Source organism: Oncorhynchus clarkii, chromosome 18, assembly GCF_045791955.1.
Source record: "Oncorhynchus clarkii lewisi isolate Uvic-CL-2024 chromosome 18, UVic_Ocla_1.0, whole genome shotgun sequence".
NCBI lineage: Eukaryota > Metazoa > Chordata > Actinopteri > Salmoniformes > Salmonidae > Oncorhynchus > Oncorhynchus clarkii.
The window spans coordinates 3,074,993-3,100,796 of NC_092164.1; the positions used below are offsets into that span (position 1 = coordinate 3,074,993).

At 38.7% G+C, this 25,804-nt stretch overlaps 2 protein-coding genes across 4 annotated transcripts; one reads left to right on the forward strand and one right to left on the reverse strand.

The window, feature by feature from the left end:
* Window positions 1-4,399, forward strand: LOC139372843 (zinc finger protein 135-like). The gene is made up of 2 exons (XM_071112679.1): window positions 1-127; window positions 2,531-4,399. Exons 1-2 carry the CDS (start codon window positions 31-33, stop codon window positions 3,892-3,894), a joined length of 1,461 nt encoding a protein of 486 aa, XP_070968780.1. The 5' UTR covers window positions 1-30; the 3' UTR covers window positions 3,895-4,399.
* LOC139372842 (zinc finger protein ZFP2-like) lies at window positions 1,037-25,804 on the reverse strand. Of its 3 annotated transcripts, XR_011627483.1 has the most exons (7): window positions 25,685-25,804; window positions 24,491-24,688; window positions 23,198-23,446; window positions 19,313-19,435; window positions 17,849-18,712; window positions 14,839-17,596; window positions 13,674-14,378 (listed from the first exon to the last, which is right to left on the reverse strand). XR_011627483.1 is itself a non-coding variant. In XM_071112678.1 (6 exons), exons 1-6 carry the CDS (start codon window positions 25,675-25,677, stop codon window positions 1,220-1,222), a joined length of 735 nt encoding a protein of 244 aa, XP_070968779.1. In that variant the 5' UTR covers window positions 25,678-25,729; the 3' UTR covers window positions 1,037-1,219. The 3 variants fall into 3 exon arrangements, 2 of the variants coding, with proteins under 2 accessions (XP_070968779.1, XP_070968778.1); XM_071112678.1 differs by lacking the exons at window positions 13,674-14,378; window positions 14,839-17,596 and adding an exon at window positions 1,037-1,272 and having other exon boundaries at window positions 18,629-18,712; window positions 25,650-25,729; XM_071112677.1 differs by lacking the exon at window positions 13,674-14,378 and having other exon boundaries at window positions 14,922-18,712; window positions 25,650-25,720.

Consider the following 25,804-nt stretch of genomic DNA (forward strand, 5'->3'; position numbering starts at 1 on the left):
GGAGCCCAGTTTGCTCTGCAGGATCCAGAGATGGCATCAGTGAAGTTGGAAGACTGCAGTCAAGCACTGGAGCTGAATGTCAACATTAAAGATGAAGAAGAGAAGATTGGGGAATCTGTTTCTCATGGTAAGAGCAGTTTCTATCTAACTAAGTTTGTTATTCATTCCAACTTCCCACTGTGCATGAGAAGTTGCCGTAGAACTGTTTCATGATGAACTGTTTCAATGAGAAGGTAGATGTCTGTCCTGTGTAGCTCAGTTGGTAGATCATGGTCCTCTCATCGCAAGGGTTGTGGGTTCGATTCCCATGGGGAACAGTATGAAAAAAGTATTGTAAATGTGTAATATGTTAGGAGATAAAGAACATTGTTTTCTTCATTACATCTTTCACATTATTACGTAGTTTATGGTAGTCCCCAGTCATCTGGTGTTTGTTACAAGAACACAACTAGAAGAGACCGGAGTCTTGTAAGTCACTCACTGTCGTGCAGCATGCGCCAGGTGATCTAATTACAGTATGGAATTCACAACTAAATGTTTGCCAGCTAGATATCTTAAACCTCTTAAGGTCAGTCTACAATGTGCTAAATGAAGAAATAAGACCGATCCTGCTTGTGTTGCCTGTTTGTTTAATAGCCTACTGATTCCGTGAGCACAAAGCCTCACGCAACATGTCGGAAAAACAATTTTTAAAATTCAGCTGTTTTTTTAAAAAATATCTTTGCAATGCTGTAATGAAGGCTTAACCAAACGATTCAACAGACTTGGTTAGGCTTATCATTTATTTAGTGTTGTTTACGTTGTTCCAAATAGTCAGAACTTTTTTCTTGTACTCTAACAGCGCCTATTTGGAACACCCAATATGCACTCAGTGTTTGCTCCTTACCTTCTTTTTCTTGATCTCCAGTGTTTTCCACAACTAGTCACATTTATTCCACACATCTGACTTCCCCTTTACCTACTGAGCAATCAGTAACCATTCTCCCATTTTCAAGTTCGTCACGTCGTCTGCGTTCATTTTGCTGTTACGGTGTTCTGAGTTTGTTATAACCAATTTATTGATGTGATTACGATACAGGTTAGGCCCTATTGGTCAGGTGCATGCGATGTATACATGTGTCACAAAGAGAGGAAAAGTAGAGAATGTTTTTCCATAACATATGAGGGATTTCAGCAACAGAACTTTTCAGTCAGAAATGGCTGTGATTATGTTTCAGCTTCAGTACAGGACAGGACAGCGTGATGAACACTGTTGATCTTCTGTGGTGGTCGCTGCAGCAGGGAAGAGAGAGAGAGACAACAGGTGCTAGTCTTTTTTGTTGTTGTTGTAAGTCTGAGCACAATCATATCAATTGTGGTCGAACTCCCTCTAGTCATTTGTGTGTCTTAGTTTAAGAGCAGTTTGATTAAATCATTATCAGACAAGCTCAGTGCATGTGGTTGATTTGATTAAAACATGTCTATATATGGAGAAATAGATGGTACATTTTTCCGACCAATCGATTGGTGGAAAGAACAGACTACTCTTGGTGCCCTAATGGACTGTGCAAGTTGTTTTTTTAAATGTATTTTTATTTAACCTTTTATTTAACCAGGTACGCTAGTTGAGAACACCTTTATTTAACCAGGTAGGCTTGTTGAGAACACCTTTATTTAACCAGGTAGGCCAGTTGAGAACAAGTTCTCATTTACAACTGCGACCTGGCCAAGATAAAGCACAGCAGTGCGACACAAACAACAACACAGAGTTACAAATGGAATAAACACGAGTACAGAAAAAAAGAAAGTCTATACAGTGTGCAAATGGCGTGAGGAGGTAAGACAATAAATAGGCCATAGTAGCGAAGTAATTACAATTTAGCAGATTAACACTGGAGTGATAGATGAGCAGATGATGATGTGCAAGTAGAAATACTGGTGTGCAAAAGAGCAGAAAAGTAAATAAAAACAATATGGGGATGAGGTAGGTAGATTGGGTGGGTTATTTACAGATGGCTATGTACAACTGCAGCGATCGGTTAGCTGCTCAGATAGCTGATGTTTAAAGTTAGTGAGGGAAATATAAGTCTCCAGCTTCAGCGATTTTTGCAATTCTTTCCAGTCATTGAAAGTATTCCACAGAGAGGCTGGCCCATGTTGACTCAAAAGATGGATGTCCTTTGGGTGGTGGAATGTTCTTGAGACACAAGGGAAAATGTTCAGCATGAAAAACCCAGCAGCATTACAGTTCTAGACACAAACCGGTGCACCAGGCACCTACGATCATACCCTGTTCAAAGGCACTTCAATCTGTTTTCTTGCCCATTCACCCTCTAAATGGCAGACATTCGATCCAAATGATCTTAAGCTTTAAAAATCTTTCTTTAACCTGTCTCCTTCGCTTCATGTATACCGATTTTAAAAAGTGGTTTTAACAAGTGACATCAATAAGGGATCATAGCTGTCACCGGGTCAGTCTGTCATGGAAAGAGCACGTGCTCATAATATTTTGTACCACTGACTTTTTTTTCTTCTGATGCTGTTCACACAGGTCACGTTGAGACATCCTCTACATCCAGAGAGCAGAAGCAGGAAGATCACAGAGCGAAGAGGTTTCACCACTGCCCACATTGTGAGGAGATTTTCCCATATATATCAAAGCTAAAAATACACCTAAAAACACACACAGGAGAGAATCTATATTCCTGTACTGACTGTGGGAAAAGATTCACAACATCACATTCTCTGACAGTTCATCAGAGAGTGCACACAGGTGAGAAGCCTTACTCCTGCTCTGCCTGTGGGGGGAGATTCTCTCGAAGGAGCCACTTAAAGAGACACCAACATATACACACAGGAGAGAAGCCTTACTCTTGCTCTGACTGTGGAAAATGCTTCGCAACATCATCTGACCTAACAGTTCACCAGAGAACACACACAGGAGAGAAGCCTTTTTCCTGCTCTGACTGTGGGGGGAGATTCTCTCAACTGAGCAGTTTAAAAAAACACCAACATATACACACAGGAGAGAAGCCTTACTTCTGCTCTGATTGTGGGAAGAATTTCTCCCTATTGGATACCTTAAAAGCACATGCACGTATACATACAGGAGAAAAGCCTTACTCTTGCTCTGACTGTGGGAAGAGGTTCTCTCAACGGAGCAACTTAAAAATACACCAACGTTTACATACAGGAGAAAAGCCTTATTCCTGCTCGGACTGTGAAAAGAGTTTCTCCCAATTGGATAAGTTAAATAGTCACCAGCGAATACATACGGGGGAGAAGCCTTACTTCTGCTCTGACTGTGGGACTTGTTTCAGCCAAATTGATACGTTAAAATGTCACCAGCGAATACATACAGGAGAGAAGCCTTACTCTTGCTCTGACTGTGGGCAGAGTTTCTCTCAACACAGCAGCTTAAAGAAACACCAACGTATACACACAGGAGAGAAGCCTTACTCCTGCTCTGAATGTGGGTCGAGTTTCTCTCTACAGGACAGCTTGAAATCACACCAACGTATACACACAGGAGAGAAGCCTTACTTCTGCTCTGACTGTGGAAAGAATTTCTCTCGACACAGCAGCTTAAAGAAACACCAGCGTATACACACAGGAGAGAAGCCTTACATCTGCTTTGAATGTGGGAAGAGTTTTACAACATCAAGTGCTCTGACAGTTCATCAGAGAGTGCACACAGGAGAGAAGCCATACTCCTGCGCTGACTGTGGGGGAAGTTACTCTCGACTGGGAAACTTAGAAACACACCATCGTACACATACGGGAGAGAAGCCTTACTCTTGTTCTGACTGTGGTAAATGCTTCACAACATCAAGTGCTCTGACTGTTCATCAGAAAACACACACAGGAGAGAAGCACACCAACGGATACACACAAGCCAAGAGTTTTGCAGATTGAAATCTTATGTTTTCGGTGGATTGACAATGGACCCGTTTTAAAGTATCCTTTTTTTGGTAACAGTTCTCTCAAACCAGCTATGGTTAAAGTCACTCCATCACTTAATTCTCATTAAAGAAGTGGTAAGTGAATTGGATCAAATGAAGAAAGCGTAGAACACTGTATTGTAATCCTGTTGTTTCTCACTGGGAGAGAACTGTGCAGAGGAAAAAGGAGCATTACAGAATGTTAGCCTCTTTACTGATCAGTGTGCATCTTGTCAGTTTTGGTGTTTTGTTAGCGTCTACTGCAAAGATATTGAGATGACCTTGGGTTGGCCCTTAGTGTTGAATATCCTCTTAGGTTTCTCTTGTTGAAACAATGGAGTCTGATGGTTGACTGGATAGTACTGCTTCCTTCTGTAGTTTTCTGTGGGAATGAGCAATTACACACAGCATGTATGAGATAGAGATGGTGTGATGATCAGTTTTCAGCATATATATATGAAGAAGTGTCAATAGAAAAACTATTAAAAATAAATTGAATGCAGCTACTTCGCTGTTATTCTAGCTACACGGTTTCACGTGACTGTTAGCCGTAGTTGGCTAGCAAGCAAGGCATAACAAACGACTTGGTCGCGTCCATAGATACAGAATAAAAATACTTTGACTGGATCAAGTCTCTGGCAACCTATCCAATAGAATGAACGGACATCTTTTCTCAGACAGTCAAAATCATGAATCGGCGTGGATATGGATATATACAAAGAAATGTTGCTTTCTTCATTTGTTAGAAAAACGGGTAAAACGGCATGAAATGCAGCTAGTTTGCTGTGTTACAGCGTCAGTTTGAAATGATTGCGTTTGCTGTGTAGATGGCTAGCTTCTCAGAGGTGTCCTGACCCGAGAGCACATTTTCTATGCCATGCGAAATCCAAAACAGCTTATGCAGATGCAGCTACTTTGCTGTTATTCTAGCTGCACTGTTTGACCTGTTTTAAAAAAAATGTAATTGGTAACCCATTGTATAAAAGCAAATGTACACTAGAGATTGTGGACAACGGTACTCTTACCTATGGCCGCAGCACAGCCGTGCTAAAAAATTGTTTTCGTGTAGTCTGTGATGTGCCATCTGTAAATACGAATACATTTGCTTAAATTACGAGCCTAGTTGGTACTTCTGCATAAGTACTTCTGCATAAGTACTTCTGCATAAGTGTTGCTCTCCACTTTTCTGGAGGACCGAGTTTTGAAATCAGTGGAATTAGAGTATGTTAGCTAAGGAGACGGAGAAAACCCACGTTTTCTAGATTACATCTTCAAACTAAGGGCAAACATGTGACAGGGAGACGCATCCATCCATGATGCATCCATCCATGATGTATATGGGTAAGGTAATGTAGCTAGCTAGACTTTCAGATATTACGCATTTCTAATTTTGACAGTGGTTTCATTTCAAGTTAAAGTGTACTGTTAGCTATCTAGCTAACGTTAGCTAGTTGGCTCGCTAACTTACATTATGTGTATGATCTTATTATTCGTATCTCAGAGCCATTTGCTTTGCTAGTTATAGCCTTTATGTTAGCTAGCTAACATGAACCTGGTTGGTTAGCTACCTGCAAATTCATGCAGGGTAGTAACGTCATGAGTTGGGATTATGGTTAATTGTTTACCTAGCTAGTTACATACTGGAGTCTTTTAATAAGATGTGTAAGTAACCATTTCCGTTGCATTTGTAAATTCAGTCTGAGTATGCCAGAGCGCAGAATAACTGATGAATTTATGAACGCTCAACACCAGTTGAATATGTCCAGAGTTGGTAAACGTCTGCAAAAAAAGCGTAAATAAATTGTTGCCAGGAGCAAAGTTAGTCACCAACGCTCTGGAAAGCATGACAACAGCCTAACCAGCTAGGGCGAGTAAAATGGTCAGTTGGGTGTCCTCTCATTTGTGTCTGGATGTAGCTAGCAAGCAAGCCAATTTTAGCCAGTTAGCTGTGGGGCTAAAGCTTAAGAGGGTGTGAACGATGCTGAATGGGCAAAGAAGAGCTCTCCAGTAGGTACCAAAATATTCAAAGGCCATTTTCTCAGAAGTGAGGTTACAAGTATCAAGTTAATGGCCGAGCTGGTCGCCCGGCCAAACTGAGATATTGGGAGAGAAGGAAGGAGAAGGACCTTTGTCAGGGAGGTGACCAAGAACCCAATGGTCACTCTGACAAAGCTCCAGAGTTCCTCTGTGGAGATGGGAGAACCTTCCAGAAGGACAACCATCTCTACAGCACTTTGCCAATCAGCACATGACTTCCTGCTTGGAGTTTGCCAAAAGGCACCTAAAGGACTCTCAGACCATGACAAACAAGATTCTCTTGTCTGAAGAAACCAAGATTGAACTCTTTGGCCTGAATGCCAAGCTTCACGTCTGGAGGAAACCTGGCACCAGCCCTACGGTGAAGCGTGGTGGAAGCAGCATCATGGTGTGAGGATGTTTTTCAACCGCAGAGACTGGGAGACCAGTCAGGATCGAGGGAAAGATGAACAGAGAAAAGATCCTTGATGAAAATCTGCTTCAGAGCGCTCAGGACCTCCGTCTGGGGCGAAGGATCACCTTCCAACAGGACAACACAGGAATGGCTTCAGAACAAGTCTCAATGTCTTTGAGTGGCCCAGCCAGAGCCCGGACTTGAACCCAATCGAACATCTCTGGAGAGACCTGAAATTAGCTGTGCTGTGACGCTCCCCATCCAACCTGACAGAGCTTGAGAGGATCTGCAGATAAGAATGGGAGAAACTCACCAAATACAGGTGTGCCAAGCTTGTAGTGTCATAACCAGGAAGACTCGAGGCTGTAATCACTGCCGAAGGTGCTTCAACAGAGTAAAGGGTCTTAATGTATTGAAGTATTTTTTTTTTTTGCAAACATTTCTAAAGACCTGTTTTTGCTTTGTCATTATGGGGTATTGTGTGTAGATTACGTAACGCAACAAAATGTGGAAAAAGTCTAGGTATCTGAATACTTTCCGTATGCAGTGTGTGTGTGTGAGTGATGTGGTAGCCTACCTTGTTCAGTTAATAAAGTCAACGCAGTATTAAGATTATTAATAATGGGTTATGCATAATAAGCTAATAGCCTCTGTCTCTTGTGCAATACTCACCTGTGCTCTGCTGGCCTTTCCTTAAACCCTCCTTAGCTCTTGGACTCACATTTCTTCCTCTAATAGATTATTGGAAGAGAGAAGCAACCTTTTTTTTTTGCTGAATATTAATTACAGCAGCCAATAGAACTCACGGGTAGTTTGAAAGAGCCAACGCTCAATGGTGGTAGAATATATAGCAGTTATTGATTCACACCCATAACCATTCAATCTTCGTGAAGAGAAAGCCGTCTGCATCTTATTGTAGTCGTATATTATCTTATTGTAGTCCTATATTATTGTACTCCTATATTATCTTATTGTAGTCGTATATTATCTTATTGTAGTCGTATATTATCTTATTGTAGTCCTATATTATTGTACTCCTATATTATCTTATTGTAGTCCTATATTATTGTACTCCTATATTATCTTATTGTAGTCGTATATTATCTTATTGTAGTCCTATATTATTGTACTCCTATATTATCTTATTGTAGTCGTATATTATCTTATTGTAGTCCTATATTATTGTACTCCTATATTATCTTATTGTAGTCGTATATTATCTTATTGTAGTCGTATATTATCTTATTGTACTCCTATATTATCTTATTGTAGTCGTATATTATCTTATTGTAGTCGTATATTATCTTATTGTACTCCTATATTATCTTATTGTAGTCGTATATTATCTTATTGTAGTCCTATATTATCTTATTGTAGTCCTATATTATTGTAGTCCTATATTATTGTACTCCTATATTATCTTATTGTAGTTGTATATTATCTTATTGTAGTCCTATATTATTGTACTCCTATATTATCTTATTGTAGTCGTATATTATCTTATTGTAGTCGTATATTATCTTATTGTACTCCTATATTATCTTATTGTAGTCGTATATTATCTTATTGTAGTCCTATATTATCTTATTGTAGTCCTATATTATTGTAGTCCTATATTATTGTACTCCTATATTATCTTATTGTAGTCGTATATTATCTTATTGTAGTCCTATATTATTGTACTCCTATATTATCTTATTGTAGTCGTATATTATCTTATTGTAGTCGTATATTATCTTATTGTACTCCTATATTATCTTATTGTAGTCGTATATTATCTTATTGTAGTCGTATATTATCTTATTGTACTCCTATATTATCTTATTGTAGTCGTATATTATCTTATTGTAGTCCTATATTATCTTATTGTAGTCCTATATTATTGTAGTCCTATATTATCTTATTGTAGTCGTATATTATTGTAGTCCTATATTATCTTATTGTAGTCCTATATTATTGTAGTCCTATATTATCTTATTGTAGTCGTATATTATCTTATTGTAGTCCTATATTATCTTATTGTAGTCCTATATTATTGTAGTCCTATATTATCTTATTGTAGTCGTATATTATCTTATTGTAGTCCTATATTATCTTATTGTAGTCCTATATTATTGTAGTCCAATATTATCTTATTGTAGTCCTATATTATTGTAGTCCTATATTATCTTATTGTAGTCCTATATTATCTTATTGTAGTCCTATATTATCTTATTGTAGTCCTATATTATCTTATTGTAGTCCTATATTATCTTATTGTAGTCCTATATTATTGTAGTCCTATATTATCTTATTGTAGTCCTATATTATTGTAGTCCAATATTATCTTATTGTAGTCCTATATTATTGTAGTCCTATATTATCTTATTGTAGTCCTATATTATTGTAGTCCAATATTATCTTATTGTAGTCCTATATTATTGTAGTCCTATATTATCTTATTATAGTCCTATATTATTGTAGTCCTATATTATTGTATTGTAGTCCTATATTATTGTAGTCCTATATTATCTTATTGTAGTCCTATATTATTGTAGTCCAATATTATCTTATTGTAGTCCTATATTATTGTAGTCCTATATTATCTTATTATAGTCCTATATTATCTTATTATAGTCCTATATTATTGTAGTCCTATATTATCTTATTATAGTCCTATATTATTGTAGTCCTATATTATCTTATTATAGTCCTATATTATTGTAGTCCTATATTATCTTATTATAGTCCTATATTATTGTAGTCCTATATTATCTTATTGTAGTCCTATATTATTGTAGTCCTATATTATTGTAGTCCTATATTATCTTATTGTAGTCCTATATTATCTTATTGTAGTCCTATATTATTGTAGTCCTATATTATCTTATTGTAGTCCTATATTATCTTATTGTAGTCCTATATTATTGTAGTCCTATATTATCTTATTGTAGTCCTATATTATTGTAGTCCTATATTATCTTATTGTAGTCCTATATTATTGTAGTCCAATATTATCTTATTGTAGTCCTATATTATTGTAGTCCTATATTATCTTATTATAGTCCTATATTATTGTAGTCCTATATTATTGTATTGTAGTCCTATATTATTGTAGTCCTATATTATCTTATTGTAGTCCTATATTATTGTAGTCCAATATTATCTTATTGTAGTCCTATATTATTGTAGTCCTATATTATCTTATTATAGTCCTATATTATCTTATTATAGTCCTATATTATTGTAGTCCTATATTATCTTATTATAGTCCTATATTATTGTAGTCCTATATTATCTTATTATAGTCCTATATTATTGTAGTCCTATATTATCTTATTATAGTCCTATATTATTGTAGTCCTATATTATCTTATTGTAGTCCTATATTATCTTATTGTAGTCGTATATTATCTTATTGTAGTCCTATATTATCTTATTGTAGACCTATATTATCTTATTGTAGTCCTATATTATCTTATTGTAGTCGTATATTATCTTATTGTAGTCCTATATTATCTTATTGTAGTCCTATATTATCTTATTGTAGTCGTATATTATCTTATTGTAGTCCTATATTATTGTAGTCCTATATTATCTTATTGTAGTCGTATATTATCTTATTGTAGTCCTATATTATTCAAGCATGTCATTACAATAATAAAGATGAGGACAACAGGACTTATTTAACTGTTGAAAGTCAGGAAGGAATGAAGCAACCATAGAAAAGGGAGTTAGACTAATAACATTAGGGGAAATATTATGAATCCATATGCATCCGCCTACTAATTATACAAATGTAAAATAGGCACTATTGTATTTCAAAATGATTATCACATTTGCTAGCTTATAATTGTAACTTTGTAGGCCGCATGTCCTGCACCAGATTGGCATGTTCTCTCCACAGTTCATGGAATGAAAGAGGTGAGTAATTCCAGACCAGATAATACAATATAATACAGTCCACACTCAAAGATTAGCCTACTGGAGCTAGTTTCATGTATTTACCCAAAAGAGCATCGCTGCATCGATGGGCTTTTATGTTTTTCTGTGTGCAATGTGCGGTAGCCTATATATTATAGGCTATGTATTGGATAATGGCACAATAATTTGGGGCCCACTCCAACGACACTAACCACAGTCCTATCTCACACACCTCACGCTGCTTTGCACTCAGTCAGGGCCATAACAATACCAGGAAGAGGAACAGACTTGGGTCATCTTATCAATTGAGACTGATTATCTCAGAGGGGGTGAGTGGTGACTCGGCCTAGTTGGAAGGTATAATAATGTACTTGTATTTGCATCTGAAGCGTCCAGCGGGTTGAATAAATCTGGTTTGTGCTTTTACTAGTTGTCCGTCTGTTTCTACTCTTGTTCGTTCAGAACTTAACAATAATTTCATTGAGACTTCACTTGGTACACTTGATATTGCTCATCCAGCAGAGAATCAGGGATGAGAGGCATCACGATATAATGAGCAACTAATTCTCAAACCCTGAGTAATAGGACATGTCATTGATTCCAAATGACATGACCCTCCCCTGAAATAAATGTACAAATTACTAAACCCATTTTTCTCCAAGTAACAATTGTCAATTTCGATCTCTCCCTAAGAGACTTTTGTTTTAATGATATACATACTTTGAAACACTTTATTAAATTGTCTTTTAAAACTAGATGGATTATTTTTGCAAATTGATGAATAATGTATCTGGATAACTGCATTGAACTTGCGTTGATTGCAACCTGCATTGATCCGCTAATGACATTCATATTCTACATTCATTTGTGCTGCTCAGTCAATGGGTTATCTATACAGAAAAGGTTTTAGTTTAATTCATAGCATGCTAAACCATTTACATGTCTATCTACCCAATACATGTCACTACACCTCTACATGCCAATTAGCTAGCCTCCTTTCATATTTAAATAAAAGTGAAATAAAACAACAACAAAAATATTATTTTAAAGTGTTTTCTATGGTGCAAAAGTCCAGAGACTATATTACTACCACAATTGAAGTATGACCCACTTACTATTGGAGAATGGAACCAGAGAGGAAGCTCTCTGGAGAATGCAACCAGAGAGGAAGCTCTCTGGAGAATGCAACCAGAGAGGAAGCTCTCTGGAGAATGCAACCAGAGAGGAAGCTCTCTGGAGAATGCAACCAGAGAGGAAGCTCTCTGGAGAATGCAACCAGAGAGGAAGCTCTCTGGAGAATGCAACCAGAGAGGAAGCTTACCCTTTCCATGCCTCATTGTTCAGAGTGGAAGAGCTGTGAGCTCACCTGTGATGGCTGTTGGGGAATAATCAGAATTGGTTGGTAACATAGGTAAGATGTTTTATATTCATCATATGTTTGTAAGTTACTTCTCATCAGAATGTTATTTTTGTATAATACTGTGGCGGGGTTGCAGTATCTGTTCTATGTCAAGACTAAGTTGTTTGGGCCGGAGAGAGGGAAGAGGTCAAGCGTGTATCTCTTGGCTCCACAATGTCTGTGTGCCAGTCAGTGTCTCTCTGTGCTCTTGTCAAGATAGGATGGATTTGATATATGCCTGTTGATATGGAGGATTGGTTTATGGTTCTGAGTTTGAGAAAGGAGACAAAGCTGAACGATGAATTATGCCGATGCTGTCTTATCCTGTGTGTGTCTTTGCTATAAAGGATCTCAGTTGAAATGTGGAAGGGACTCTCAGAGAATTCATGGATAGACACTGAATTGATCTGAGTCACAGGGTTGTGATAGAGCTCATATAATTAAAGATGGACTTTGATAACTAACTCTGACTTGTTTGTGGTTTGCTCTCATGATTTGGTAAATAGAGGAAATTTCCACGACATGGCCCACATCTATCACCTTTCCTATTGTGTTCGTAAGCACCACAGCATTTTAGGAAGCCATTGTTCAAAATGTGTTCATACGTAATATTACAATGAGAGGGGTGTGGCCTGCACAGAGGAGGACCAGGAGGTTGAGCTCAGACTTATTTTTGGACTAGCATCCTATCCAGAGGTTCCAGATTACCATTGAGTACAAACCCAGTCTGCCTCTCTCCTTCCACACTGAGTACAAACCTACAGTCACTGGGTCCTGATTGTGACAGTGGAGCCCAGTTTGCACTGCAGGATCCAGAGATGGCAACAGTGAAGCTGGAAGAATGCAGTCAAAAACTGGAGCTGAATGTCAACATTGAAGCTGAAGAGGAGAAGATTGGGAAATCTGTTTCCCATGGTAAAACCAGGTTCTAGCTATAAATTATATTCATAAATTAAACCTCCATAAGTTATGACCCAGTCTATTGCTGTGTTGAATTCTGACATTACACATCCACGAAGAACTTCCGACTGCACTAATGTAGTTATGAAAGTTCAATCAGTAAGGCTGGTCTGAATGGATCATCACTTCATTCATCTAGTAAACTCTATGGTGCAGTTCCACGGACACAGATTGAGCCTAATCCTTGAATAAATTTCACTTTTAAACTGTAATAACTGAAATGGCTTATCTCAGACACGGTTTAAAATGGTCTCAGACTTGTCCTAGTCTAGAGTTTAAAAGTCTGATTTCCAGAAGGATGATTAGTTCATCTAAATTCAGCAAAAAAAGAAACATCCCTTTTTCAGGACCCGGACTTTCCAAGATAATTCCTAAAAATCCAAATCATTTCCCAGATCTTCATTGTAAAGGGTTTAAACACTGTTTCCCATTAAACACTGCTTCACATTTTGTTGGTGAAACCATTAGTGGGATCATTTATCATATAACCTAAATTAAAGTTATTCTCATTAAATAATGGGTGTGATGGACTTCCGTTAACAATTAATAATTGGCCATTGTAGGGCGGAATTTAAATTACATAGGGGGTCTGTGGCTCCTTAGATCTGGGCCCGTCACCGGGTTCATGTACGACACGGGCCCTGGTGCAACCACACCGGCTGAAGCTACGTCACTGGGTGGTATACAGAAGATTTGGTAAAATACCAAGTCCATATTATGGCAAGAACAGCTCAAATAAACCATTTATAACATAATTTTAGTTAGTCCAACATAATGCTAGAGCTTTGCTTTCAGCACCATGGAGTGAATCCTTACCACCGCTGCACCTGGCTATCAGCCACAGGAGCCTCGTCTGGCAGCTAATTCACCCTCATTTACTGCCTTTTTAAAAAACATAGCTGATATGGCTGACTTCTTAAACAAATGTGGTTTCTACTGACTCCTTGTGGATTTGTGTAAGTCGATAAGAACCGCCTAGTTAAATAAATGTTAGATAACAATAAAATATGTACATGCTAAAATCGCCACTGTAAAGCACACAGGGTGTTCTCTCCTTAGGCCCACCTTCCTCTCTGAATCAGACTTCAGCTTCATATCTGGGGTGGAACATCAACTTCTGAATGTACCATGCTGAGATTCATAATGACATCTCAGATTGAACTCTTTGCAAACAGCGACAGTCTCGTTACAAAGAAGACACACTGGTTTGAAATTGGAAAAGTACGATGAATATGGGTGATCAAATCCAATTTTATGTCACATGTGCCGAATACAACAGATGTAGGTAGACCTTACAGTGAAATACTTACAAGCCCTTAACCAACAATGCAGTTAAGATTAATCATTTGTTACTTTAAAAAAATAATAAATAAAGAGTAGCAGTAAAATAACAATAGCGAGGGCATATGCAGGGGGTACAGAGTCAATGTGCGGGGGCACCAGTTAGTCAAAGTAATTGAGGTAATATGTATATGTAGGTGGAGGTGTTAAAGTGACTATGCATAGATAATAACAGAGAGGAGCAGCAGCATGAAAGGGGGGGGGGGGGGGGCAATGCTAATATTCTGGGTAGCCATTTGATTAGCTGTTCAGGAGTCTTATGGCTTGGCGGTAGAAGCTGTTTAGAAGCCTCTTGGACCTAGACTTGGCGCTCCGGTACTGCTTGCCGTGCGGTAGCAGAGAGAACAGTCTACAGTGGGGCAAAAAAAGTATTTAGTCAGTCACCAATTGTGCAAGTTCTCCCACTTAAAAAGATGAGAGAGGCCTGTAATTTTCATCATAGGTACACTTCAACTATGACAGACAAAATGAGAAGAAAAAAAAGATTCAGTCTTCCCAGCCTGGTGCAAGTCTACAATTTTGTTTCTGGTGTGCTTTGACAGCTGTTTGGTCTTGGCCATAGTGGAGTTTGGAGTGTGACTGTTTGAGGTTGTGGACAGGTGTCTTTTATTCTGATAACAAGTTCAAACAGGTGCCATTAATACAGGTAACGAGTGGAGGACCGAGGAGACGCTTAAAGAAGGAGTTACAGGTCTGTGAGAGCCAGAAATCTTGCTTGTTTGTCGGTGACCAAATACTTACTTTCCACCATCATTTGCAAATAAATAAATAAATAATCCTACAAATGTGATTTCCTGGATTTTTTTTCTAATTTTGTCTGTCATAGTTGAAGTGTACCTATGCTGAAAATTACAGGCCTCTCTCATCTTTTTAAGTGGGAGAACTTGCACAATTGGTGGCTGACTAAATACTTTTTTGCCCCACTGTATGCTATATTGCATGGAAACTGTAGGCTACTAACAACAGCAGTTACATAGTCTAGCCTACAATAGGCCTGTCCGTCGGGCCAGGGTATACAAAGTGGTAATGTTGTGTATATACAGTTTTTCACTTCAAAATGTTTATTTCATTTAATTATAAACAAAAGAAAAGCAGCTGCATAACTTCATGTACAAACATTTTTCATCGCTTTGTCATTTAGCAGATGTTCTTATCCAGAGCAACTTACAGGACAAATGAGGGTCAATTGCCTTGCTCAAGGGCACAATTACATATTTTTCACCTAGTCGGCTCGGGATTCAAACCAGCGACCTTTCAGTAACTGGCCCAACACTCTTAACCGCTGGCTACCTGCCAGATCAATTAACTTCAACACAGTTATTCAAATACATTCATCATCAATGACTAAAATAATGAATCTAGTATTAAAATACAATTTAATAAACACAAGTAGTCGATTCATAGCCTGTTTATCACTAAACAAAGTTGTTTAGTAATGTAAAATAATCTACCCAAACTAATGCTAAAAACTGATCATCACACCATCTTTTCTGATATACACAGAGTACAAAACATCAGGAACACCTTCCTAATATTGAGTTGCACCCCCCTTGGTCCTCAGAACAGCCTCAATTCGTCAGGCATGGACTGTCCAAGGTGTTGAAAACGTTCAACAGGGATGCTGGCCCATGTTGACTCCAATGCTTCCTACAATCGTGTCAAGTTGGCTGGGAGTGGATCTCTACTCTGAATAGCTCCTTCCATCTCCTCCCACAGTAAGTTGAATTCTCTGTAATGTTCTTATAGTTATTATAGGAATTATAGGACTATTTCTCTCTATACCATTTGTATTTCATTAACCTTTGACTATTGGATGTTCTTCTAGGCACTTTAGTATTGCCAGTGTAACAGCATAGCTTCCGTCCCTCTCCTCGCTCCTCCCTGGGCTCGAACCAGGAACACAACGACAACAGCCACCCTCAAAGCAGCGTTTGCCATGCAGAGCAAGGGGAACAACCACTCCAAGTCTCATAGCGAGTGACGTTTGAAATGCTATTAGCGCGCACCCCGCTAACTAGCTAGCCATTTCACTTCGGTCACACCAGCCTCATCTCGGGAGTTGATAGGCTTGAAGTCATAAACAGCGCAATGCTTGATGCACAACGAAGAGCTGCTGGCAAAACACACGAAAGTGCTGTTTGAATGAATGCTTACGAGCCTGCTGCTGCCTTCCACCGCGCAGTCAGACTGCTCTATCAAATCATAGACTTAGTTCTAACATAATAACACACAGAAATACGAGCCTTAGGTCATTAATATGGTCGAATCCGGAAACTATCATCTCGAAAACAAGAGGTTTATTCTTTCAGTGAAATACGGAACCTTTCCGTATTTTATCTAAGGGGTGAGATCCATTAGTCTAAATATTCCTGTTACATTATGTTTTGTCATAATTACGTAAAATTCTGGCAAATTAGGCTGCCCAAACTGTTGCATATACACTGACTCTGTGTGCAATGAACGCAAGAGAAGTGACACAATTTCACCTGGTTAATATTGCCTGCTAACCTGGATTTCTTTTAGCTAAATATGCAAGTTTAAAAATATATACTTCTGTGTATTGATTTTAAGAAAGGCATTGATGTTCATGGTTAGGTACACATTGGAGCAACGATACGCACCGCATCGATTATATGCAACGCAGGACAAGCTAGATAAACTAGTAATATCAACCATGTGTAGTTGATTGATTATGATTGTTTTTTATAAGAGAAGTGTAATGCTAGCTAGCAACTTACCTTGGCTTACTTCCTTTGCATAACAGGCAGCCTCCTCGTGGAGTGCAATGAGAGGCAGGTGGTTAGAGCATTGGACTAGTTAACTGTAAGGTTGCAAGATTGAATCTCCCTTGCTGACAAGGTGAAAATCTGTCATTCTGCCCCTGAATGAGGCAGTTAACCCACCATTCCTAGGCCGTCATTGAAAATAAGAATGGGTTCTTAACTGACTTGCCTAGTTAAATAAATATATTTTAAAAAAAAACGCCAAATTGGTGTCCAAAACCAGTAGAACCAGTTCCTACATTTGAACATAAAAATGGATTTTATTAGACGAAACTACGCTACATTTTATCTGTGGGACCCTCAGGATGACAAATCAGAGCAATATGACTGAATGAAAATACCTTATTTACCTTCAGAGGTGAATGTATCAAATCATTTGCGCGATAAGTTTGTTGTTGTGCACTCTTCAAACAATAGCATGGTCTTTTTTCACTGTATTAGCTACTGTTAATTGGACACTGCAGATAGATAAACAATAATTTAAGCTTTCTGCACATATAAGATATGTCTATGTCCCGGAAAGATGGCTGTTGTATACAACGTCAATCTAGTCAGACTAGCACACCTTAGCTACAACCGTCCCAGTTTAGGGACACCCATCCCGTAGGGGTAATTTAAGGAATTGGAAATTATGCATACTTTTACTTTTGATAATTAAGTATATTTACAACCAAATACTTTTCCTCAAGTAGTATTTTACTTGGTGACTATCACTTGAGTTACTCTTGCCACATTAAGAGCAAAAGTAAGGTTCCCTCTTGACCTTTCAGCTCAGTTGTTATTTTAAAACATTTTCTACAGTCAGGTCAGTGGTAAGGCTTCTCTCCTCTATGTAAACGTTCATGTGTTTTTAAGAGACCTATTCGAGAGAAACTCTTCCCGCAGTCAGAGCAGGAGTAAGGCTTCTCTCCTGTGTGTGTTCTCTGATGAACTTTTAGTTCAGTTGATGTTATGAAGCATTTTACACAGCCAGAGCATACGTAAGGCTTCTCTCCTGTATGTGTATGTTTATGTCTTTTCAAGTGGGCCAGTTGAGAGAAAATATTTCCACAGTCAAAGCAGGAGTAAGGCTTCACTCCTGTATGTATACGTTCATGTGTTTTTAAGAGACCTATTCGAGAGAAACTCTTCCCGCAGTCAGAGCAGGAGTAAGGCTTCTCTCCTGTGTGTGTTCTCTGATGAACTTTTAGTTCAGTTGATGTTATGAAGCATTTTACACAGCCAGAGCAGGAGTACGGCTTCACTCCTGTATGTGTATGTTTATGTCTTTTCAAGTGGGCCAGTTGAGAGAAAATATTTCCACAGTCAAAGCAGGAGTAAGGCTTCACTCCTGTATGTATACGTTCATGTATTTTTAAGAAAGCCATTTGAGAGAAAGTCTTCCCGCAGTCAGAGCAGGAATAAGGCTTCACTCCTGTATGTATACGTTCATGTATTTTTAAGAAAGCCATTTGAGAGAAAGTCTTCCCGCAGTCAGAGCAGGAATAAGGCTTCACTCCTGTATGTGTATGTTTATGTCTTTTCAAGTGGCCCAGTTGAGAGAACATCTTTCCACAGTCAGAGCAGGAGTAAGGCTTCTCTCCTGTATGTATACGTTGGTGTGTTTGTAAGGCATCGAGTCGAGAGAAACTCACCCCACAGTCAGAGCAGGAGTAAGGCTTCTCTCCTGTATGTACCCGTTCATGTCTTTTTAAGAAAGCCAATTGAGAGAAACTCTTCCCGCAGTCAGAGCAGGAGAAATGCTTCTCTCCTGTGTGTGCTCTCTGAGGAACTGTCAGAGCCCCTGATGTTGTGCATCTTTTCCCAGAGTCAGTGAAGGAATACAGATTCTCTCCTGTGTGTATCCTTATGTGTATTTTTAGCTTTGATAGTAATGGGAAGATCTCCTCACAATGTGGGCAGTGGTGAGACCTCTTAGCTCTGTGATCTTCCTGCTGTTGATCTCTGGATATAGAGAATGTCTCAACATGGTCTCCTGTGTGAACAACATCAGAAGAACCAGTCAGTTGGAGTGATATACATGTCAATCAAATTTATATTATGAAGCCCTTTTTACATCATCAGCTGTCACAAAGTGCTTTATAGAAGCCCGGCCTATAATTCCCAAAGAGCAAGCAATGCAGATATAGAAGCACAGTGGCCAGGAAAAACTCCAGAAAGAGCAGGAACCTTGGAAGAAACATAGAGAGGAAACAGGCCCAAAGGGGTGAAGTATGTATTCATATCAGTAGGCTGTACAATACAAAAGGGGAATGAAACAATTATAAAAGTGGGTAAGAGTTGAAAGCTAAAAAGGGGCGTGTCATCCTCCACTCACTATCACAAGGGTTAGTAACTACAGACTCATTTCATAGAACTTTAAAACACTGGCAGTTTGTCTACTTCACTTCTTTAGTCTACTAATAAAACAAATGCTGACAATACTGGTGTCAAGCCATGCAAGTCTGAGTAGCATTAAATAACATCTACCTTCTCATTGAAACAGTTCATCATGAAACAGTTCTACTGCACCTTTTCATGCACAGTGGGAAGTTGGAATGAAACACAAACTTAGTCAGAGAGAACCTGCTCTTACCACGAGAAACAGGTTCCCCAATCTTCTCCTCCTCTTCTTCATCTTTAATGTCAACATTCAGCTCCAGTGTTTGACTGCAGTCTTCCAACTTCACGGATGTTCCCAGACTTAATTCTAGTCGTCCTGTAGTAACAATGAGAGACAGACAAAAAGTTAGAAATCGACAGAACTGTCAAGACTTTCTTCTCTACAAATATATTATATTTCTTCTTGTTCAATTATCTAATTCAGTGCTTGACTTGGGCTGAAATAGATACCGGTACTGTTTATATTTAGGTTCAATAGCTTCACAACACCGTTGAGCTAATATTCTATAAGAGGAACATGAGCTCAAACACTAGAAATGTGAGGTGAGCTCCTGTCCAAGTCAAGCACTGATCTCATTTCAATAGATCTGGTAGCTAAGCATTGACAACAAAATATTAATTAATTCACATTAGAAAGGACACACTTTAAATTAGGCTACACAAACGTAAGTGAACTTAATCAAAAGTAGATGTCCTAAATTCACAAATGACAAAAACGATTTAGTACAAGGTTGCAGTATGTTTCAGGCAGCACTATGTACTATTTTCCTGAATAACCTTGTCTTCACTGTATAACCACATCAAAAACCAATTGTATTTCCCATTCACACCATAGAAACATTTACAGATAAATATGGAAACAACTGTGTCTGAATATTACTACACATGATAATCATTACGTTCAGCTTCAAAACTGTAGTGCGATCGTGAAACTGTCTCTCTGCATCCGCACTGCAGTCCGTTGACGCAGACAGTGGGCACGCCCTGTTACCAGCCCACGGATTTCACACAAACCAATAACATGCCAAATGAACTCAAAAATCTCAAATTAATTAATTTATTAAAATTACCATGAAGAAATTATGTACATCCATTCAGACAAACCCAAAGTTTCTATCTGTGTGACTTTTAAAATAGTTTATCACGTTCACTTGGTTTGACACAAAAACAACAAACCTTTACCAAACGTGATAATATCTTAATGGGTTTGTTACCTAGCATGGAATGACATGTTCTTTTGTTATTATGCAGAGCAAGGGAAACAACCACCCCAAGGCTCAGAGTGAGTGAAGTTTGAAACACTATTAGCGCGCGCTAACTAGCCAGTCATTTCACTTCGGTTACACCAGCCTCATCTCGGGAGTTGATAGGTTTGAAGTCATAAACAGCGCAATGCTTGACGCACAATGAAGAGCTACTGGCAAAACGCACGAAAGTGCTGTTTGAATTAATGTTTACGCGCCTGCTTCTGCCTACCACCACTCAGTCAGATACTTAATACTTGTATGCTCAGTCAGATTATATGCAACACAGGACACGCTAGATAATATCTAGTAATATCATCAACCATGTGCAGTTAACTAGTGATTATGATTGATTGTTTTTTATAAGATAAGTTAATGCTAGCTAGCAACTTACCTTACTGCATTTGCGTAACAGGCAGTCAGTCTCCTTGTGGAGTGCAACGAGAGAGAGGTAGGTCGTTATTGCGTTGGACTAGTTAACTGTAAGGTTGCAAATTTGGATCCCCAAGCTGACAAGGTGAAAATCTGTCTTTCTGCCCCTGAACGAGGCAGTTAACCCACCGTTCCTATGCCGTCATTGAAAATAAGAATGTGTTCTTAACTGACTTGCCTAGTTCAATAAAGATTAAATAAAAAAGGTGTAAAAAAAATAAAATCGGCAAATCGGCGCCCAAAAATACAGATTTCCGATTGTTATGAAAACTTGAAATTAGCCCTAATTATTCGGCCATTCCGATTAACCGGTCGACCCCTAATGTCTACAATGATGCTTATTAGCGTTTTATAATCTGAGAGGAAATAGAGACTAATATATTGGTAAATCACCTGTCCGAGATACATTTCCATGGTTATCAAAACGTCACGCCAGCGTAAGCCGACACGAAACGCAGCCCTTATTTTTATTGTTTCTAAAAATCACTAAAAAATGATTGGAACCATTTCCACCCCCCAAACGGAAATATCACATTTATATAAATATTCAGAACCTTTACTTTACTCCATACTTTGATGAAGCACCGTTGGCAGTGATTACAGCCTTGAGTCTTCTTGGGTATGACGCTTCAAGCTTGGCATACCTGTTTTGGGGAGGTTCTCGCATTCCTCTCTGTAGACGTGTCGCCGCACAGCTATTTTCATATCTCTCCAGAGATATTTGATTGGGTTCAAGTCTGGGCTCTGGCAGGGCCACTCAAGGACATTCAGAGACTTGTCCCGAAGACACTCCTGTGTTGTCTTAGCTTTGTGTTTAGGGTAGTTGGAAGGTGAACCGTCATCCCCATTGTGAGGTCCTGAGTGTTCTGGAGCAGGTTTTCATAAAGGATCTATCTGTACTTTGTTGTACTTTCCAACTAGTCTCCCAGTCCCTGCCGCTGAAAAACATCCCCACAGCATGCTGCTGCCACCACCATGCTTCACTGTAGGGATGGTGCCAGGTTTCCTCCAGGCGTGATGCTTGACATTAAGGCCAAAGAGTTCAATCTTGGTTTTATCAGACCAGAGAATCTTGTTTCTCATGATCGGAGTCCTTTTGATGTCTTTTGGCAAACTCCAAGCAGGTTGTCATGAGCCTTTTACTGAAGAGTGGCTTCCATCTGGGCAGTCTACCCTAAAGACATGATTAGCGGAGTGCTGCAGAGATAGTTGTCCTTCTGGAAGGTTCTCCCTTCGCCACAGAGGAGCTCTGGAGCTTTGTCAGAGTGAGCATCGACTTCTTGGTCACCTCCCTGACCAAGGCCCTTCTCCACTGATGTCTCAGTTTGGCCGGGAGTCCAGCTTCCTAAAAAGTCTTGGTGGTTCCAAACTTCTTCCATTTAAGAATGATGGAGGCCTTTCAAATCATATCCTTGGACTAATATGATTGACACTCACATGCAAAGGAACTTTGGGTAACGTGGCACATATTCAATGGCATCTTTTCCTCATGGAGGCTGTTCATTTCTGATCTTTGATACTTTTATTGGTTTGTAACCGTATCATGGTATACTATATGTTAACGCTATGTGGGAGGGCCACTTTGTTACTTGGTAGCTACTAGCAAAAAACCCTGTGTTGTGGATCATCTACAACTATTTTGGACTGTCCATACTGTAACGTTGGTCTCAGGCTTCACTAACTAGCGTTACTGTTATAGGTGGAGCTATTCTTTCCTACTTTTCAAACAAATACTGTAATATTTCACATATCTTGCTAGATATGTATCTTGTTGTGATATTTCACATAACTAGTATGTGCTTTGAAATCCTTCCATCTGGTACTCGCTGATGTTTGGTCAGTGTTCAATGTAAAATAAACATCTATATGCACTACAACATAATGTAAGACGTCTGGGTCCTGTAACCATCTGGGATGCAAATGCCATCTAGGAGGATCCTTTTACCAGTTTTGTATCCCTATAGAATAATGATAGGTGAAAGGTCACTCAGAACAATACTATCATGTCCACTTCCTGCTACATTGGGAAGCAATGAGCAAGAAACTAAAAAGTAGTCTGTACGAGAAAATGATTTAAAATGTTGACGAGTAACGGGATTATTCCCTTTTCCTCGGGTTCTGAATCCTCCAAGGTTCACATAGATTAAAGTCCTTAATGAAAAGCTGTAATTTCTTTCTACTCTGTTAGTGGGAAGTGTCTAAACCAGAGGAGCGATCTAGATCAGGAGCAATTAAAATCCCCTGCCATTAGGACTTTACCAGGAAGGGAGGTAACTAGACTAATTAATTCTCATTTACTCTAATATCTAAATAAACGATAATACTTCATACGGCGTGCAACTTTTCATACACAGTGGGAAGTTGGAATGAAAAACACAAACTTAGTTAGAACCTGCTCTTACCATGAGAAACAGATGTCCCAATCTTCTCCTCCTCTTCTTCATCTTTAATGTTGGCATTCAGCTCCAGTGTTTGACTGCAGTCTTCCAGCTTCACTGATGTCATCTCTGGATCCTGCAGAGCAAACTGGACTCCACTGTCACAATCAGGACCCAGTGACTGTAGGTTTGGACTCAGTGCGGAAGGAGAGAGGAGGCCTGCGTTTGTCCTCACTGTTGAGGTTACCGGCCTCATACCAGAGTCGGCAAGTACTAGAGGAGAAACGGACACAAAAGTTGTGTATTCAAAGTCCTGACACTTTCTTTATTCTCTATTAAATACATTATATTTTTTCTTGTTCAATTATCTAATTCAGTGCTTGACTTGGACTGAAATAGTTGCCGATACTCATTTTGTGTGCTGGTACTGTTTATATTTAGGTGCAGGAGCTTCATAATACTTTTGAGCTAATACTTAACCTGTAGTAGATAAATACATACAAGACTCAAAAACCATTTAGTACAAGGTTACAGTTTGTTTTTGGCAGCACTATGTACTATTTTCCTTTACCTTCTTCACGGTATTATTCCAATCAAAAAACAATTGTATTTCCATATAGAAATACAGAAGACAGACAAACTGAATGTGTCAATATTCTAGACATGTAGAAACTGATAATCATCACATTTATCTCCAAAACAGTAGTGACCGTGAAATGGTCTCTGCTGCACCCTCACTGCCTGCACTGAAGTCCGTTGACGCAGACCGAGAGGGAGCTGCCATTTTACCAGCTTGTGAATTTTTCCTTCCATGGAGATCTACGGACAATTCCTTCGATCTCATGGCCTGGTTTTTGCTCTGACAGGGCTGGGCGATGTGGCCAAAATATCATACCATTTTTCACGGTATTTAATGTTTTTGATTAATAAAAGTTCTACATTTGCTTTATGAGTAGTGCGTGACCCTAGGGTGGCAACACTTATATTCTAAATGAATTCAATGGGTCTTTCTCAATTCTGATTGTTTTATACCGTTCAATTCAACTTCAACCTAAAACAATTTCCTGCATGCATTTGAGATCATTTACACACTGCCACGATATGGGAAAAAATACTAGGGCTTATTATTAACCAAATGTTGCAATTTAGATCAAAACACCAAGGTGAACTTTTGGAATCATGGAAATATGATTATTCTAATTCCATAGTTAGAATATAAATAATGGGCACTTCTACCATCTCATTGAAACAGTTCTACTGCAACTTTTCCTGCACAGTGGGAAGTTGGAATGAAACAAACTTAGAACCTGCTCTTACCATGAGAAACAGATGTCCCAATCTTCTCCTCCTCTTCTTCATCTTTAATGTTGACATTCAGCTCCAGTGTTTGACTGCAGTCCTCCAGCTTCACTGATGCCATCTCTGGACCCTGCTGTGCAAACTGTGCTCCACTGTCACAATCAGGACCCAGTGACTGTAGGTTTGTCCTCACTGTTGATGTTACTAGCCTCATACCTGAGTCAGCAAGTAGTAGAAGAGAAACAGACAAACATTATTGTCTTGCCAGTTCTGACACCTTCTTTATTGTCTAAAAATATATTATATTTCTTCCTGTTCAATTAACTAATTCAGTGCTTGACTTAGACTGAAATAGGTGCAGGTACTGTTTATATTTAGGTGCAGGAGCTCCACAACACTGTTAAGCTAATATTCTATAAGAGGAACATGAGCTCAAACAGTAGAAATTTGGAGGTGAACTCTTGTCCAAGTCAAGAACTGATCTCATTTCAATAGATCAGGTAGGTAAGGATTGACAAGAAAACATTGATGCATTAATATTAGACACAAAGGACACACAACGTAAGATCACTTAATATATAGATTTCCTAAATTCACATAAAATGACTAAAAAACCATGAAGTACAAGGTTAGTTTGTTTCAGGTAGAACTATGTATTGTTTTCCTGAAGAACCGCGCGTCTTCGTTGTTTCAATCAAAAAAACAGCAGTATTTCCGTTCACACCATACTCAAATGTATAGAGAAAGATAGAAACAACTGCATGTGTCTGAATATTAGTACACATGTAGAAAACCAACAATCATTACATTCAGCTTCAAAACAGTTGCGCAACCGTAACATTGTCTGCTCTTTAGTCCGTTGACCCAGTCCGAGTCGGCGCCGCCATTTTGTGAATTTTACACCAAACCGATAACATGCAGCTCGGAAATCTCAAATAAATTGATTCTTTATTCAAATTAACCTGAGCAGAATATGTACATCCACTAACACTAACACCAACGTCTCTAGTTACGTGACTTGTAAAATAGTTAACGTCACCACGTTCTCCACTCGGTTTGACACAAAAATAACACATCAAACCTTTATCAAACGTCATAATAACTTAATGGATTTGTTACCTAGTATGGAATGACATGTTCTTTCGGCATTAGAACGTTTAAACGTGCTATTACGTACCTGTAGTAATAAAATGAAACGGGCACATAAGTTACCTTCTTGACTGCACAGTTCTGGCGCTTTTTTTTATTCTGAAGAATGGTGCGTGCCTGTCGGGAACTTCCTGTTCCCCCACTAACACCGTCTGTGCATTTCGGGATCCTTGGGTTGGCCCT

Coding starts and splice junctions, on each gene's coding strand:
- LOC139372842 (XM_071112677.1), bottom strand. CDS start 25,677: ATGTGCCCGTTTCATTTTATTACTACAG. Junction 24,689..25,649: donor GTTTCATTTTATTACTACAG/GTACGTAATAGC, acceptor TTGCTGACTCAG/GTATGAGGCTAGTAACATCA. Junction 19,436..23,197: donor TGGGACATCTGTTTCTCATG/GTAAGAGCAGGT, acceptor TTGTTACTACAG/GACGACTAGAATTAAGTCTG.
- LOC139372843 (XM_071112679.1), top strand. CDS start 31: ATGGCATCAGTGAAGTTGGAAGACTGCAGTCAAGCACTGGAGCTGAAT. Junction 128..2,530: donor TGGGGAATCTGTTTCTCATG/GTAAGAGCAGTT, acceptor CTGTTCACACAG/GTCACGTTGAGACATCCTCT.